The sequence below is a fragment of the Momordica charantia genome (assembly GCF_013281855.1).
Source record: "Momordica charantia cultivar OHB3-1 chromosome 10 unlocalized genomic scaffold, Mcharantia_2.0 BLBB01000010.1, whole genome shotgun sequence".
Taxonomy (NCBI): domain Eukaryota; kingdom Viridiplantae; phylum Streptophyta; class Magnoliopsida; order Cucurbitales; family Cucurbitaceae; genus Momordica; species Momordica charantia.
The window spans coordinates 236,403-252,878 of NW_028275158.1; the positions used below are offsets into that span (position 1 = coordinate 236,403).

General features: G+C 35.9%; 3 protein-coding genes across 7 annotated transcripts; all 3 read right to left on the bottom strand.

Annotated features, from left to right (window-relative positions):
* Window positions 1-1,987: 1,987 nt before the first annotated feature.
* LOC111011536 (RNA-binding protein 2) lies at window positions 1,988-6,153 on the bottom strand. Of its 3 annotated transcripts, XM_022285339.2 has the most exons (8): window positions 5,968-6,148; window positions 5,803-5,891; window positions 4,808-4,929; window positions 4,478-4,715; window positions 4,319-4,380; window positions 4,146-4,227; window positions 2,522-2,642; window positions 1,988-2,402 (listed from the first exon to the last, which is right to left on the bottom strand). In XM_022285339.2, the coding sequence occupies exons 1-7, from the start codon at window positions 5,988-5,990 to the stop codon at window positions 2,539-2,541; spliced, it is 720 nt and encodes a 239-aa protein (XP_022141031.1). In that variant the 5' UTR covers window positions 5,991-6,148; the 3' UTR covers window positions 1,988-2,402; window positions 2,522-2,538. The 3 variants fall into 3 exon arrangements, with proteins under 3 accessions (XP_022141031.1, XP_022141032.1, XP_087975066.1); XM_022285340.2 differs by lacking the exons at window positions 1,988-2,402; window positions 2,522-2,642 and adding an exon at window positions 2,966-3,189 and having other exon boundaries at window positions 5,968-6,153; XM_088118940.1 differs by lacking the exons at window positions 1,988-2,402; window positions 2,522-2,642 and having other exon boundaries at window positions 2,966-4,227; window positions 5,968-6,153.
* A 2,110-nt stretch (window positions 6,154-8,263) lies between these two features.
* Window positions 8,264-9,762, bottom strand: LOC111011440 (uncharacterized). 2 transcript variants are annotated; one of them, XM_022285194.2, is made up of 2 exons: window positions 9,605-9,762; window positions 8,264-9,435 (listed from the first exon to the last, which is right to left on the bottom strand). In XM_022285194.2, the coding sequence occupies exons 1-2, from the start codon at window positions 9,635-9,637 to the stop codon at window positions 8,758-8,760; spliced, it is 711 nt and encodes a 236-aa protein (XP_022140886.1). In that variant the 5' UTR covers window positions 9,638-9,762; the 3' UTR covers window positions 8,264-8,757. The 2 variants fall into 2 exon arrangements, with proteins under 2 accessions (XP_022140886.1, XP_087973866.1); XM_088117740.1 differs by having other exon boundaries at window positions 8,264-9,504; window positions 9,605-9,752.
* A 1,372-nt stretch (window positions 9,763-11,134) lies between these two features.
* LOC111011668 (3'-5' exonuclease domain-containing protein) lies at window positions 11,135-16,358 on the bottom strand. Of its 2 annotated transcripts, XR_015788394.1 has the most exons (9): window positions 15,946-16,358; window positions 15,671-15,802; window positions 15,233-15,356; window positions 13,722-14,155; window positions 13,401-13,477; window positions 13,167-13,302; window positions 12,358-12,561; window positions 11,649-11,906; window positions 11,135-11,482 (listed from the first exon to the last, which is right to left on the bottom strand). XR_015788394.1 is itself a non-coding variant. In XM_022285523.2 (8 exons), exons 1-8 carry the CDS (start codon window positions 16,333-16,335, stop codon window positions 11,847-11,849), a joined length of 1,557 nt encoding a protein of 518 aa, XP_022141215.1. In that variant the 5' UTR covers window positions 16,336-16,350; the 3' UTR covers window positions 11,515-11,846. The 2 variants fall into 2 exon arrangements, 1 of the variants encoding a protein (XP_022141215.1); XM_022285523.2 differs by lacking the exon at window positions 11,135-11,482 and having other exon boundaries at window positions 11,515-11,906; window positions 15,946-16,350.
* Between the last annotated feature and the right edge of the window lie 118 nt (window positions 16,359-16,476).

A 16,476-nucleotide genomic window follows, 5' to 3' on the forward strand; every position in this document is an offset into this window, starting at 1 on the left:
GGATAAAGAACCCATCAAGAGTTCAACCCATAAAACCTTCGCCCATAAAATTCTGTCATAATAGAAAACTCATCTAACAATTAATTGACTCGTGTTGTAAAAAAAAGGATAAATTATGATTAGTAAAAAATGATATATTTGAATTAATAAAATAGAAGTAATGATTTAAGTTATTTAACGAATAATTAATATAATTTAAAATATGAACGCAACAACCTCCAAATGGTATAGATCATTAATGAATGCCGCCAGCATCCTGCTTTACTTTAATGAACCAATAAATCAAGTGGGTCGTAAATTGCAGAAAGATTTGACTCCAAACGCCCGTTTAATTGTCAGTTTAACTTCTTTTCCTTTTTTTTTTAAATAAAATATTAAAAGACGTATAGTTCAATCTTTGACTTTAATATATATATATATATATATATATATATATATATAAAAAACATTAAAAGAATTGCATATTTTCATATAAGTAATTTGATTTTCCTTTTCATTTTTTAAGAAGTGAGGTGAAAGATTTAAACTTAGACCTCTTGATTAGAGACAGATGCTAACTAGTATTAAGAAAAGATATCAATAATTAAAAGTACCAAAAAAAAAAAGAGAGAAAAAAATAGCGGTTGGAGTGGAAATAATACTGAAACGAGAGTGAAAGTAGACAAAAAGTAAGTCAAAGCTCAAGGTCAATGCATCAATTCATAGTTTACAGCGTTCACATTGCCACCACCAAGGCCCAGGACACGTCCAACACTCAATTAAAACAAATTTTCTTTAATCAAATCCAATCAATTTTTGTTGTTTTGTTGCGATCTCAATGTGGCCAAGTTAGAGAAGATGACAAATTTAAATGAGGCGTTTGTCGTTTCTTTTTCTTCTTCTGTATAATTGTTTTTGTATAAAAAGGATAAGATGGTCAAAAGTCTTTGATGGAAAAAGCATCCCAAATTGTACCTAATTTATGTTTGGTTTGACCACAAGAGAATCCCTCTCACCAACCCAATTGGTATTAAAATCTACAAATGAATAAAATTTTATGTGTCCTTTTGTATATAATCGAGTATTAGTTGACAAAGTTAACTATACAAACACAAAGGTTCAAAGACCTCCAATAGCAGACTTAATCAATAGAGGCCCATGTGCAACTCCCATCACCATCCAACTTTTAGAGCTCATTCAACTATCAATTAATGCTTAAAGTCAGACTCAACCACCCATTAAAAGATGGCAGGGCCAGGACTTCGAACATTATTTTTGCCATCCTGCATCATAAAGCCCCCATCTCTCAGCAGCTTCCTTTCCATGATAGTTGAAACTTCACTCTAGCACATGGCCGAGTCGTGGACAAATTGAACAACAAAGGATCATGTTGCTAGCAAAACTAAAGAAAGAGGCCTCCCCAACTGGAGTAACGGACACCAAAGACAAAACAGTACTTGTAATGGAACCACAACCAGTAAGGGAGGTGAGCATGAGCTTCTAATCATTCCAATCACTCACAACAGGAAGTGGCACATGAATCAAATTGAAATGCAAATCAAGCTCAAGTCTTGAGCCGTGCTCCTCCTCACAATCGTATAGAGCAATCCAAAAGGGGGAAAAATTCAAACAATATTTGTATCTGTTAAGGCTTAGTAACTCTATAAATGGAACTGCACCTATGCATATCCTGAATTTTCATAAGCATCGTGCACTTCGAATACAAGACAGTCGTCAACTACCAAAACATGTCAAACTGAAATCCTAGGGAAATAAAATGTTATCAATCCTACATCTGCAGCCTTCGTTGGTCAAAAAACAACGAATTAATAATAATCTAAGCTGCAAGGAGTCAGAATACTCCAATGATTTCTATAAGTTTTCTTCCCATGTAAATATGGGAAACGCAGGTTAGCCAAATATGCAGCATATCAACTTGAGAACTCAAATATGTTCTTTAGCTGGTCGACGCATTAAATAAAAAAAAATTTCAAATAAAACGCACAGCTTCAGGACATAGAAGTTAAATTTGATAATGAAGTAAAATACCAATAAAATGTACTGTATAAATAAGATGGCTTTTTTCGTCACTAACTAAACTCACGTCTGGGTATCATCGGGTCGAAATAGTCACTACTCGATAATAATGATGAAAGCAGAAAGCTATCTCACAGCTCAACAACACGTTCATGGCAGCACGTATGAAAGCAGAAAGCTATCTCACAGCTCAACATCACGTTCATAGCAGCACGTATGAAAACAGAGTAGATATCATAAAAGTAAAAGCACTCTCCAAATCACCACATTTGTCGCATATAATCGTATACGAATTCGGTTGGTTCTAACTAATATGCTCCAGTTTTCGAAATGAGGGGGACTGTCATATTGGCCTCAAATTCATAACTTCACCGTATGCGCAAATCCTACACAAGAGTCGTCCACGGTTTAGAGTGATTCAGCGTTTAAATGAACTTTTCCTTGGACTTTACCAGGTGGCAAAGAAAATAATTGGTCGAGGGGATCGAAGAAGGCATTTTATCACCTGGGAGATCGCATAACTCAACGCTTTCCACGATGCCCACCACCTGACCTTGCACCAGGAAAGCGAGCAAATTGCAACCTTAAATTGACCGAGTCACGGTCAAACTCATCAAATTTATAACCTGCAAAATCGAGCTCGACTGATATATGCAGTAGCTACGTGTAGAACGACGAGGTAGGGAAAGAATAGATATCGGATATAAGGCGTATAACATGATCTGGATCACAAATAGTCTAATATTCACCTTAATAATTTTTAATACTCCACAACTTTTCTACTTTATTCAGAAGGGCATCAGAAAGGACCTTGTAATACTCATGGAGGTGTGATCTCACGGTTGAGTACACCAACCATGCTTTAGTCTTCCTAACAAATGAGGCGTACTAAGCCCCATTCTCCAAGTCAAAATTTTTAACGTGAAAATTGAAAAGGAGGCACAATGTATAAGTCGAACACCGTTGAGTTAATCACACAATTAAAATATCGAACATAGTCTATCATAATCAGAACCAGCAACTATATTGAACCTAGGTAAGACTAAACTTTATAACTAGTCGGTCTTAAATGTAATAAGCTTTACATCAGCTGAAGAACTGAAACTAAAAATGAGACTCTTAATCCACTGCAAAATCTATAAGACCAGTTATCGAACTTGCCAGATTTCCCACCTGTTGAATGCAGGATAGCACAGACAAACTAAATTCTTCAAGCCACACAACTTGAATTTGAAAGCCATATGATACACATGAAAATACATCCCCACAATGGAGAAATGGGAGCCATATGATTCACATAAAGATAAATCCCCCACAAAGAAGAAACGATTCAATGAGACTGTCACATATGATACATAAACTGTCAGATACATGAGATAGAAAGATGCTATTTAACCATGCACCCAACGATTATGAGATGTGGCAGCCACTTTAGATTATGAGAAGTGTTTCATTTTACGTTATCCTCTGTTAAAGTTGGAATCATTTTGAAATGATTCAATGGTAAACCCACCCTGATCCCCGATCCCCCACCCCCCACCACCACCAGAAGTAGGAAACTGGAGAATACAAAGTTATATAGGTCATGGAATCAATTTTTTTTAAAGAATGCCCAGCTCGATGCCCACACCCTTTGACATGCCCAATATAACAGCCTAGCTTCCTAGCAGGAAATCTAAAAACTATACTGCTGAATCATATGCGCTCAAGCAGTCACATCTTCATTTCCAGATATGGGGGCGCAGCTGCATGAGGCATTGCAATGAAGGAGATTGAGTGGTACTACGGGCAAACTGATTCCTACCCAGTTGTTCAACTAACCTACATTTGGTTTTCTACTTAACTATCTCAAACATGGTTGAATCCCCGCCTGGGAAAAATAGTATGTAGATATATATAAACACAGATATACCCATGTTTGTGTAAAGACACCAAAAAAAGGACACTGAATTCCGCATGAGAATGATAAATGCATAACTTCTTTTTCTAAGAAAAGCCAAAATAAATATACAAATTCAAGGCATATAATTCTCCACTAGGGACATCTGTTAGGAGATAAAGAGTGCAAATGTTTAACAGCCAGAGAACAAAAGGTAAGAAATTAATAATTAAAGCAGATGCAAGCATACCTTGTAAGGCATCCATTGCCGTGGCAGCATGGGCAGGACTCACAAAATCTACAAAACCAAGCACCACTGAATCTCTTCCAGGCTGCGCAAATTAGGTAAATAAAATTCACTATTTAATTAATGGTGTCCCATATTGAATGAAAACAAAGTTGAACTTCAACAAATCAACTTACATTTCTGGATTCCTTGTTAACAAGTCTCACTTCTTTGTAGCCAACAAAAGGGCGAAATATATCTATGGACGGACGTGAAGGAAACAATATAATACAATAATTCCTTTCAACAATACAATAATGTGAAATGGGAAATGGGAAAATGTAAAAAAAAGATACGAGCTACTTCACGTCGTGTACAGCTGGAAGGCAAGCCTTCCACAAACAGTGTATTAGAAGCATCAGGCGGAAGAGGAACGTTCGGCCTCCCAACTCCAAAGCTTGCACTTCTATCATTAACGTTTGCCCCTGAAACCACACCCCCAATCCCAACTATAGGTGGATCATTGACCGGATGACCAGGAACTCCCCCACTAACAGGTCTAGCAGACTGTCCTCCACCATATGAGGAAATTTGCTGAGACAAAAGTAGTGGCATGGTTAATTAGCATGAACTTGAATGAGAAAACATATAGAAAACAAATTGAACCTTCAAAGCGAAAAAAGTACCGAGCTGCGCAAGTAACGTTCATAGGATTCATTGATGGAATCCACACTTTTGATTCCTTGGATCATTGCTCTATCATCTTGACGAGGGTAATAGTGGGGCAACTCATGACCACCTGTAGAATCTACAAGCCATTTACAATGAATTAAGCGCCAAATATGGAAAAGAAAAAGAGACAGAATAACTGCAAAGGGAGCCCGCAAAAGATCGTGCCACTGCAATCAACAACGAAATCGTGACTAGAAAAGATAAAATAATTTATGCGAGAAAATAAAGATGTAAACACTAATATGTTAAGCATTCAATTATGAATACCATTTTACCTTCATGTTTTTGTTAGTTGGTTTATTTTTGGAACAATCCTAAAAGTGTCATACTCTGAAGAGAAACTACAAATGTCAATTGTTGACAAATATGCATTCCTTGTGGCACATTCTGAAGCCTTAGACCGAAACGCTACAAGTGGGTACTATAGTAGAAAAATGGTTAACTTCAAAGGGCGCACTAAGAAGTAATTAGAGCTGCACCAAGTCCTTAACAATAAAGACGCCCACTGTGACCCAACACTCGTGACAACAAATAAATTTGGCTGTTTGACTTCAGGAAAACCTTAGTTCCTCATAAAGAGGTCAGCGAATCAGTAAAAATTTGATATACAGAGCAGGAAAGTATCTTGAAGGACTATAGAATCATGGACAGATCTCACTTAAAATGAGTATGGATGGTGTAAAACAATACGCAGAGACCTTCTCTCAACCATGCAGGGAATTGTCAACGTCTCAACAGCAAATTGATGAAGAAAACATTTAAAGAGAAAGAGCACATTAACGGAACAAATATCTGCTTATCAGGGTTTTCTAAAATTCCAATCTTGCGCCCGGCTGGAAGTATGAATAATTTAGTAAGTGGGGTAAATTCAGAAACCTGAAGAAAACCCTAATTCCAAATGTACGAAAAGGGCAAAAAACGTAACGAATACAGTTATTCCTTCCATTACCGAAATCAACGCGTGGGCGCTTCCCGACGACGGCAGACGGAGGTTGCTGCTGTGAGTCGGTATACCTCCAATAAGCGTCCGACATGCTCCTACGAAAAAGGCGAGAAATTTAGGATTAAACAGCGGCTCCCTTCAAAGTTGAACGTAGCTCACCACCGTAGAGACCTATCCGCTCCCTGGAATGACATTCGGTTGGGTCGCAAATTTGATGGGACTCTCTTAATTTGCAAAAGTTAACATTTTTCTTTTCATAAAACCGCCAATGATCGATGATTCGGATTTCTTGCGCTTCTTGCCTGCCGTATCTCTAAATTGGGATATCAATCTCAAATCCGGAGGCAGTCGCCTGTTGAAAAGTAATAATCTTAGTAAGATATTGGAAGTTACATAAGTAAATCTTCTTTCACCTTTCTTTTTATACAGTGGAGTTGAATTTACTTTTCAAAAGTTAGAACTTAAACAAAAGAAAAAACTTTCAACATTAACAAGATTTAATTTTTACTTCTATATTCATAATTATTATATTTTCAACTAGACATGTTTTTATTTGAGACATATATCTTAATCAGTGATATGACACGTATGTCTATCCACTAGCTAGTATTATTTGTATTTCTCATCTTTTTATCTAATTAAGGGTGAAACACAAACTATGCACGTGGGTCTTTTACCTTGAAACGCATACCTTCGTGAGGTAGAGTCTGGCTTGATTCTGACTTAGGAAGAAGATTTGAAAGATGTCTTGCAGCCGATAGAAGGTTACTTCTATTGAGAGTCGATATAAGATTCGCTAAATGACATGCATGAACTCCATAATTGTAGAGCGATGTTTTCCTATACTCCCTTTCTAAGGTGAAAACACAAAAGACATGATCTATATGCATTTTATTAAGTTTGACATGACACTATCAAATTAAGTATTAACTTAAATTTCGACGTGTATGTGATTAGGCATCACACGATGTAAGGTTGTGTTACACACCATCTGCTCAATTACTAAAGTTAACTTCATGACGTCCCCACCTAAACTATAATCTTGCATCAATAGACCTAGTAAGGTAGGCGGCTAGTTGAGCTTCCCAATTTGCTGAGATGGAGAACTTTTGCAAGTCTTGAAATTTTGAGAGGGATGAATGAAAAATGGGTCACCACACATTGAAAATACATCATTTCACTAGCCAAACTTTGACATGCAAATGGAGCTCATGATGACGACGACTATAGTCTAGGGCTTTGTCATTTCCAACCCTTACAGACAAAAACCCAAGATTCCCTTTGCTCCCCAATTCAAATGTCTTCCTCCTTTTGTTTTCCAATTTATTGTCAATTTACATATAAATTAAAGTGCATCTTCAAATCTTGTGTGTTGCTTACCTTTTCTCACAGACATTAAAGAAGTTTCCTATGACCCAAAAAAAGAAAACAATAGTTAAAAGGATGACAAAGGGGAAAGATATATATGATATTGGCAGATTATAACTAAAGTCCAAGTTGTAAGTATAATTGAGACTAAAACCTTATAAAAACAACTAAACAAACGGTGGAAAGAAGATGAAGAATTTTCTTAGTTTTCGTCAATTTAATCACCTAAAAATATATATGAAACCAAATCAATAATATTACAACATAATTGTTTGAAATTTGAAAATAGAGAATATATTCGTAGGCATGGGATAGTAGCCAGAAGGCCTAGAATGTGAAATGTGATGTTTGATTGGTTGGGTTATGGCTTTGCCTACCATCACCATTCTCAATTCTGACCATTCAACCCTAACCATGTCAATGTGATGCCTGAAATGACTTGACAATTTGACTTGTTCAGTTCTGGAAACAAGCAATATTTTTTATCTACGTTTTATTCACCTTTTTTAGTTTGAATTTGTTGTTTTCAAATTGACAAATTTTCAATTCCATTTCATATATATTTTACCGTGTTTTCAAATATTTATTTAGTAGTGTCTCAATTTTAAAACCTTTGAAGTGTGGTTAGTAATATATTTAGAATTCATTTTTAATGTTAAAGCATGTATCAATTGTAAAATATTAACAACTTTATAGTTACAGTAAGCATACACTCAACACAAAATGTTAGCTTAATTGGAAAATTTAAAACCCTAAACTCTTATTTCAAATATATAATCTAGTGTTAAGAGAGTTAACACGTCAACATGAATTTAACTCGATGGTAATTAACTTGTATCGATACTATTATTTTCATCCATATGTGGAAATAATTTTCAAAATGAGATGATTTCCACTGCAGTTGAAGATCATTTGGTTAAGAATTTCTACTACCAAACAAAGGAATACAAGTAGTTTTCTTCTCGTTTCATGATAATATCTTCACATAGAAAACCACATTGTTTATATCTGCTAAATTGCTCTATTATTTATTTAATCATATATTTTCCTAGAGAGAGTGAGAGCTATAGAATGGTGATTTTAAAAATCCCATAAAAAATTGGAAACCCAACACCAGTTGCAAAGATTCATATGATACAATAGTTATACAATTCTTCTACAAAAGTAGATATAGCTAGGTAGAGAGCAAAAGTACATAATTAATTAGTAGGAGGATTTTCTCCTTTTACTTTGCCTTTTTCCCCTACAAATTCAACTGTTTTTGTATAGCAATCCCTTCAATCCAAGTGAAAATGAAGCTCCAAGGTACCAATATAGAAACAAAGATCCCAAAACACAAATACAACACATAATCAAGGAGGAACAACAAGAAATTGAGCTAACCATATGTGCATCTCCCGTCTATTGAAAATCAGAACATGAAATTTAAAAACTGACCCATTTCAGTTTTTAGAATTTTAGCGACCCATTTCAGTTTTTTTTTTTCATCTTAAAAACAAAGAAAATTCACTTGGTTTTTGACTAAAAATATAATGTGAGATTATGAAATCACCCAATTTTACATATATATTCACCTTCTTAGTTTGTGTTTGGTCATGGCCATGAGCCTGTGGCACCCCCAAAAATCCCATTCCAAAAACCAGCCACATCCCCCAATTTCCCTCCATTCTGATCGTTGATAATGGTTGGAACTGGAAGTTGCTTCAACTCCTCCACACTAAACAAACTCCTTGCGGCCTGCTCATCAGCTGATCCACCTTCATCGTCATCAAACCCATTCATAGTATTATTCCTTGAAGGGTTATAATCAGCTGCAGTGCTGCACAGGGAACTGGGCTGTGGAGCAGCAGCAGGCATGGGCATGAAAGGAATCAGCTCCACACGATCAGATAACAACCAACCACAAGAAGAAGAAGTAGAAGAAGGAGAAGAAGAAGAAGAAGAAGTTTTATTATTATGATCATTAATAATGGCCGTGGGGTGATTAGTCTTGTTCTTCAATGGTGATGAGAAATTAGGTGCAGGCCTTTTGTTCTTCCTGGAGGCACCACCCACTGGAATATTTCTGAGAGACCCACCAGCTGTCCAATATCTCCTACAAGACTTGCAGAAGTATCTTGGCTGAGACAGGCTGTAATTGTTGTAATAGCAGAACTTTGTGTTGTTGGAGTTGCATCTCGGGCAGTTTAAAACCTTTGCTAATTTTCTTTCCAAAACTGCCCTTTTCCCCTCTTCCTCTGACTCCTCCTCCATGCTTCTTTTGGCCACAACCTGCATGCCATCACTCATCACCAATTACTAATTCTAAAGCTGCTTCCTTTTCACTATTCATTAATAAAACTGATTTGAGGAAAAAATGTCAAGACCCAACAGAGAAAAAATTCACCAGAAGATGGAATAATACTTGTGAGACAGAGAGAGAGAGAAGGGTTAGCCATACCTGTGGCTGTGGCCAGGGAGAAGAAGAATCCATTGTTTTGGAAGAATGAAGTTGTTGGAGTTATGAAGGAGAGGCGCACACCACTTTCTTTCTTTATTTCTCGCAGATGGTCCAAAACCAAGATCCAACCTTGCCTTTGTGGTGGTCTTTATGTGTCGGCCAACAGTAATAGGAGAGAGAAGATTATGAGAGAGACTGGAGAAATTATGCTATACCAAAGTATCAAGTATTCATACACATATGTCCATGAGTTCGAGTTCGACGACACGAAGATAAATCGATATTTCTATAATATTACAAAAAATTAATAAGATATGAAAAATATCAACACGATCTCACTAATATAGATATAATATTAACATTAATTATCTTAAGTTATTTAGAAATGATGAAATGCTATGTTAATTGAAATAGTTTTTACGGTTTATTAACATTTCAATCAATATCGACATTTAAAACTTTGATACTAACAATGTGATTGACAATTTTGTATATAAAAGTTGATAATAAAAAAAATTGTATTTTGAACTTAGGTGAATTAGCAAACAAATTTTGCACCTAGATTCAATGATTGTTAGAAGACAATTATGTTGTAGCGGCCACATTCAATTATTTAGAAAAAAAATGTGGGAGAAAGCGAGAGAGAGAGTATGTGAATGGAGTGTTGTTATTATTGTCTCTAGTGACCTTTCTCTATCATAATATGCTTATCCTATGTTCTAGAACTGTTTTTAATTTCATTGGAAATAATTTCTTTTTGGTGTTATATATATATGCTTGCATTCATCTGAGTACAAGAGTAGAAACCTTGCATGGTTTTTATTTTTATCTACATTTGATCATGCAATAAATTAATTCTAAAGAATTTGACTCGTCTATTTTTTTTTTTTTTGGTATTTATTATTTCACATCCAAGCACCGTAAGCATGTCCCTTATTAGTTATGATTGTTGTTTGCACTCATTATTCCACCGTCTAAATAACTAAAACCAAACCAAGAGCGAGATCGGTAGCCTGAGTTGAATATAATCAATTTTCATACCATAGGTTATGTATTTGTCACGGTATAATTTTGGAGGCACGTCCACGCACATAAGGTGACATTAGACAATCATAAAAGTAATAATGTCAATATCTGATGAGAGTTGCAAAAATAAAAAGCATGCAAAACTTTAGAAGATGAACAAATGTTCATGGGATTGGCTGTGACAAAGGTCAATGGTCTTTTTCATGGCAGAGATTTTAGTTGCAGGATATGAGCAACATTCGACAGAGTAAAAAGACACTCACACAAGAAAGCTTTGCGCAACTATTTGCCCTCCTCCTCTGCCTCAACCCAGAAGCCATTCCTCTTATAAACATTGCAATTTTTACAAGACAGAGACTGTGTAGTCCAAAATCAAGCATAGATGGGCCAACCCACTGAGCACAATTATCATGTGGGGCCCTTTCAAGAATCAACCATTGACTAGGATTTAAACTTCAGCTTTAAGTTTTCCCACTTCATCAGGTGCTGAAAATCAGCCATTGAAAATGAAAGATTACCCCACCTTTTAAATCATAATCAGGCCTTTCCAACTTGTAGACTCTGATTAATGTAGAAAAAGCAGACCGATGAAGTTAAAACTATGTGCTTTCATGATTCAGCTTCATAAACATTAGAGGCAATCATCTTCTCTTACATTCTTTGTGTACAACAAATGAAGAAAAAATAGTAAATTTTCGCTTTTATAGGAATTAGGAAATGAAGAGCTATTTTCTTTTCCAAAAGGAAGAGATTCTAGGCAATGTGCAGGCTGTGGTATTTGGGCTTAGTCAAAAAAGTAAGGTCTCTCGAACGCCTTCTGTAATATGCAATGTATATGCTATGCAACCTTCACTATCAAGAACTAATGAAAAGTGAGATCCCAGTGAAGAAAGTTGAAAAGCCAATCAATAACATCAAGAAAAATTAAAGTAATAACATAAATAATTCGAACAAGGCATGAAAAATTGCAACTAGAAAAGAAAAACACATGCTCCAAATTTTTTCCACCACAAATTACCAGAAAACCAGGCATTGGATCCTCATTGTCAGCACCTTATCTTTGCACCGGGAGGAGTTGAATTGGTAGAATACTCAATGTCTCTATAGCCAAGAGGTGTAAAGTTTGGTCATATACTGAATGATGAAGCTGAGGGGTAGATATTGCTTAATAGAAAATTGCTTAGATTAGTTGCTCATCATGATCATACACTATAAGCTAGTCATTCAACTTGCAAACATCAATAAACTTCTGGACTGCATTGTGATATTGTGTGCCCTGTAAAAATTCAAAAGACCTCATCAGTTATACCAGAACACGTAGGCCACAATATATGATCAGAATGCCAATACTTCAAATACAAATTTTCCTAGTACATATTGAAGCTGAGCTTCGAGTACACCCTTTAAACTTCTAAATGCAACAAAAGAGTAGGGTGCAACTGAAGAATTTAAAGTGACCTCTTTATCAGGTGAGACATTAATACTAGGGTCTTAAATAAGTCAAACAAGTAAGCTAAATCACTCTTCTACTTCATCATCATGTTTATTCTTTTTTGCCTCAATTGGTCCCTTTATGTGCAAATCCAATATTTTTTTTCAGCTGGTAATGCATACGGATAATGTTAAACCCAAAAAAGTCTATTACGAATAATTTCTTAGTGAATGAAGACCTCCCCGCCCAAAAGTTTTTCTCATTGCAGGAAAGGGCACTTCAGATAGAATGTTACCTCCCAGTATAGTTGGTGACAGTCCATGCACTGCCAGAACTCTAAATTCTTGTCAAACAAACAGTTAGGAATTCTTTGGAAACCCTTCGCTGCCTGCACAGCCTCCTCTGTTGTAAGGGGCTTTTGAATAAATCTACCATTGCATTTGGTACATCTAGACATCAGCTGATCCTCACTAATTTTCAAATTGAATGTTTCAATAACCTACAACAGATTTAAATAACAGGTATTATAAAATTGCATTACCACTTTGATTGAGAGAGAGGCCTCAGAATCATGAGCCTCCTATATCTGCAAAATGACCTAACTGGAGAACTGATTTTGTTTTTCAGTGCAAGACTAAATTAACAATGCAATACGAGAGTGTCTATTCATTACAAGGGTAAAATATATCTACCATCCAATCAGAAAGTGATATAATAAAAGTCATGATTTGCAACAAGAAATATAGACTTTCAAAACTAGACTGCTTAGGCATAGATACTCCCAAGGCTCTGATCATATCTTCATAATTCCATTGATCCCATTAAAAGTTCTTATAGCATTCCCATCCCCAAAATTCTTCCAACCAGTAAATCTCCACCATATTTGAACTGAAGGGTAATAGGAACCCGCAATTTGACATAAAAGTCATGGTGATGCGCTGTACTAATGTTGAAAGAAGGTAGTTCAAGAATTTAAGAAACATTCAAGAGGCTTAGTTATCTCTCAAAATTGTTTCCAAACTCTCCACCAGGACCAGTCCATTGTTGATAATTAGTACTTTTGATTTTCCATAGCTCATAATTATAATTAACTTGCATCTCTACCTCGAGTAACTGTTCATTCTTTAGAAGACTTTTAACTCTGTATATTTGATTGGACAGCAAATGCTCATGTCTCAGCAGCTTAGCATCCCTTGTCAGAAGTACTCTCTTCTCCTTGCATGCTTGATCAATTAATTCCCTACATATGAAAAAGAATTACAATACAATGCCTACATAGATAACTAACAAATGAAATCGACCAAAATATGCAAAATAAATCTGTTAACATTATAGTACCTGGAGTCCGGCTTTTTGGAAAATGGAACTGCAGCATCAATCCCAACACAGCGTAGATGTTTTGCCAAACCTTCAACCTGAGTGAACACTTGTCATCCATTAGACTTGTTCTTGTCCCTTAAAATTTAGCCTACCAAAGAGATTAACAGTAGAACACTTTTTACAAGAAGCGGAGTATTGAGGGATTCAGAATTTGACTGATCTCCAAGAAATATGAGGACACTATTCTTTAGTTTCTTCTTGACATGTGCAACCTTGCGTTAAATTTAAGAAAAAAAGACCAACAAGCTTCAGGAAAAAAGGAGAAACCTAAATATTTACCATTACATCACATAGAAATTTAGGGCATCCGTCACCCCCAAAGGACAAATCCCATGGTGGGAGGCCTTCAACGTATACTAATTGTTTTTCATTGCAGACCACTTTCAAAGTCGATGATCTCTTGCCTTTTCTTTTGGAGGTCCTGGGCTTTTTGTCTGAATCTTTCAAAATAATTTTTTCACCATATTTCCTGACAATTTTCAGAAGATCTTCATCCATAGGCCTAAAGTTTATACTCGACGATGTAGAACAATTTTCCCTTAGAGTAGCTATACTTTGTGGAAAATCAGATGCAGTAGCTCTGACAATGTTTGAGGCTTCAGAAATTTTGATCCTCAATATCTTCTCATGCATATCTTGGTTTTCCAGAATCATTTTCAACCCAGTATTCATTTCAGAAGAAGGCACTGCAGAAACATTCTTCAACAGATCCCCTGGATATTGAAATTAAAAATTAAAAATTTCATAACCAATAGGATAGTTGAGAATTCAACTCATAATGAAAATTTATATAAAAGAACATGTAATGACTACGATTATCATCTATGATAAATTCTTAGCTAAGTGCTTCAATTAACATTTCCATTTTTTTAATTGAGAAGTAATACACCACGTGTGCTGCACATTATATCTAATGTGGGCCATTTCTCTTCCCAGCTCCCCAAAGTTTTTCACTATTATTATTTTAATTAAGTCTGATATATAACTTTAGAATTGGATACCCAAGCTGATTTCTGGCCACCTTGGCGTTTAGGTGGAAGACCTGACTAACTGTTCAGCATTATCTAGTTAAGACATAACCAATCTAATGGTTTTTTCATCTTTAGAAAACAACCAACTGCATCAAGAAATTGCATACTAACGTTATTAATTACTACAGCATCATGAAAATGACTTGCATGAGCTAGCCCAAAACTTTCAGAAGAATAATTTTGATCACAATGGTATTCTAACAAGTACAAAGGTTTGCAAATAAAATAAATTGTTTAATATCCTAAATAATGTGAAACTTCTATCTGGCTCCTTTTACATAATGTAAATGGTCAACGGCCCAAGAACATGGAAGGATTTAACAAGCTTTGGCACTCAAATTTGCAAACTTCAAAGGCAATGAACAGAAAAAGTTGTTTAATCATAGAAACAATAAAATATAAGGCATGATCACCAGTAGTTATGGAGCTTGTATGCACAAGAAAATGTTCTAGACAACTGATATCTGTTGATACGATTTGGAGCCAACGAGCAAAAGACTGTTAATTTCATTTTCTTGAAAAAAGGAGTAAAGCACTACTAATAAGAAGTCCATTGAGTGAAATAATAATGAAAGGCACAAACATTGTCTTCCTACATTAGTTTTGCCGGAGTTAAAAGTCCTCTTAGCTCACTGGGAATATTAACATAGAAACTAAAGAAATAATTTTCTATAATGTTTTCTTATAGATAGTAGTATTTAGGGATCAACAGAATTCTAAAATTGGTTCTAGCAACCCCAAGGTTCAGATACGACAGACCTTCTTTTAGAACCTTGGAGTAGAAGATATTAAATATTTCGAGCAAGCAGTGGGCATCCATGGCTGCATAAGCTATCTGCTCTTCTGTGAGGGGACGACATGACCAATCACTACATTGAAGTTCCTAAAGAAGATACAAACCAAGATTAAAAATTAGTACAGAAGTACTTCCACTTATGGACTTGAGAAAGAGCCTTAACTCATCGGGAAGATTTAAGAGAAAGCTCTAAAATACTACCAAAACAACCTAGAACAGCTGCAGTTAAATTCGTTATAGGACATCACTGAATTGGCATGCAAGACTACGCATTGAAAGTGTATGAAATACAATAGCAGCTTACATTCATTGAAAAGAAAAAAGATAATAAAAGTAATCTGAAGTATGTTGGTGATTGGTGAACGTAAAACTAGTGACATAGGGAAGTGTAATGGCCAAACCTTCGAAAGAGAAAATCCCAGTACTTCACTGCAGATGGCTGCGAGACTCTTAGTTTGCTTGTGCATCTTTCTTCCATTTTGCTTATGTTGAAGATGAGTGTATATGCTCGTAATATCGATAAAGGGTTCAATCTACAAAAATATGTTGAAGTAGAAAACTTAGAATATTATGTTAATGCTGGGAGCTTCGCCAAAGCTGAAGTACGCAACTCAAATTAAATATGAGCTATACCACGAAATGGGATAGAATTTTAATCCGAAAGTTAAACACTTACACGATCAAACCCAGAGACACCGCCATAGGAGCAGAAAGTTGTGGACAAGTAAACTAAATCTTGCTTAAATCGAAAACCCAATTTCAAAACATCCGGTGAAACAAACACGTCCCTCAACAAATCCCAAACCGAAGATAAAGGAATCGACAGCAGGTCGAGCAGAAAAACCAGCGAATCATTCCCCTCGTCCGAGTCGAATTGGCAAGCGATCTGGAGAAGCGAAACTCTGGGAAATGGGGATGGCTGATTCGGAGTCCGTAAAGGCTTCCACTCAGCGTCGAGTCCAATAAGCTTAGAGCAAGTCAGCGCCTGAGTTAGCTGACCGAACTCCGGAGAGTCGATGGAAGAGACAATATGGATTTTTAAGGCCCGGCCGTTCTGGGGATCCATATAAAGGAAAGCAGAAGAATAACATCAAACGTGAACTTCGGGTTATTTTATTTATACGGAGTCCCGTCCGGATTTGACTTTTTTCGTTGACCAATACTAAGCAGTTAATCCATTTTCTAAATCATATTTATATATATTTGA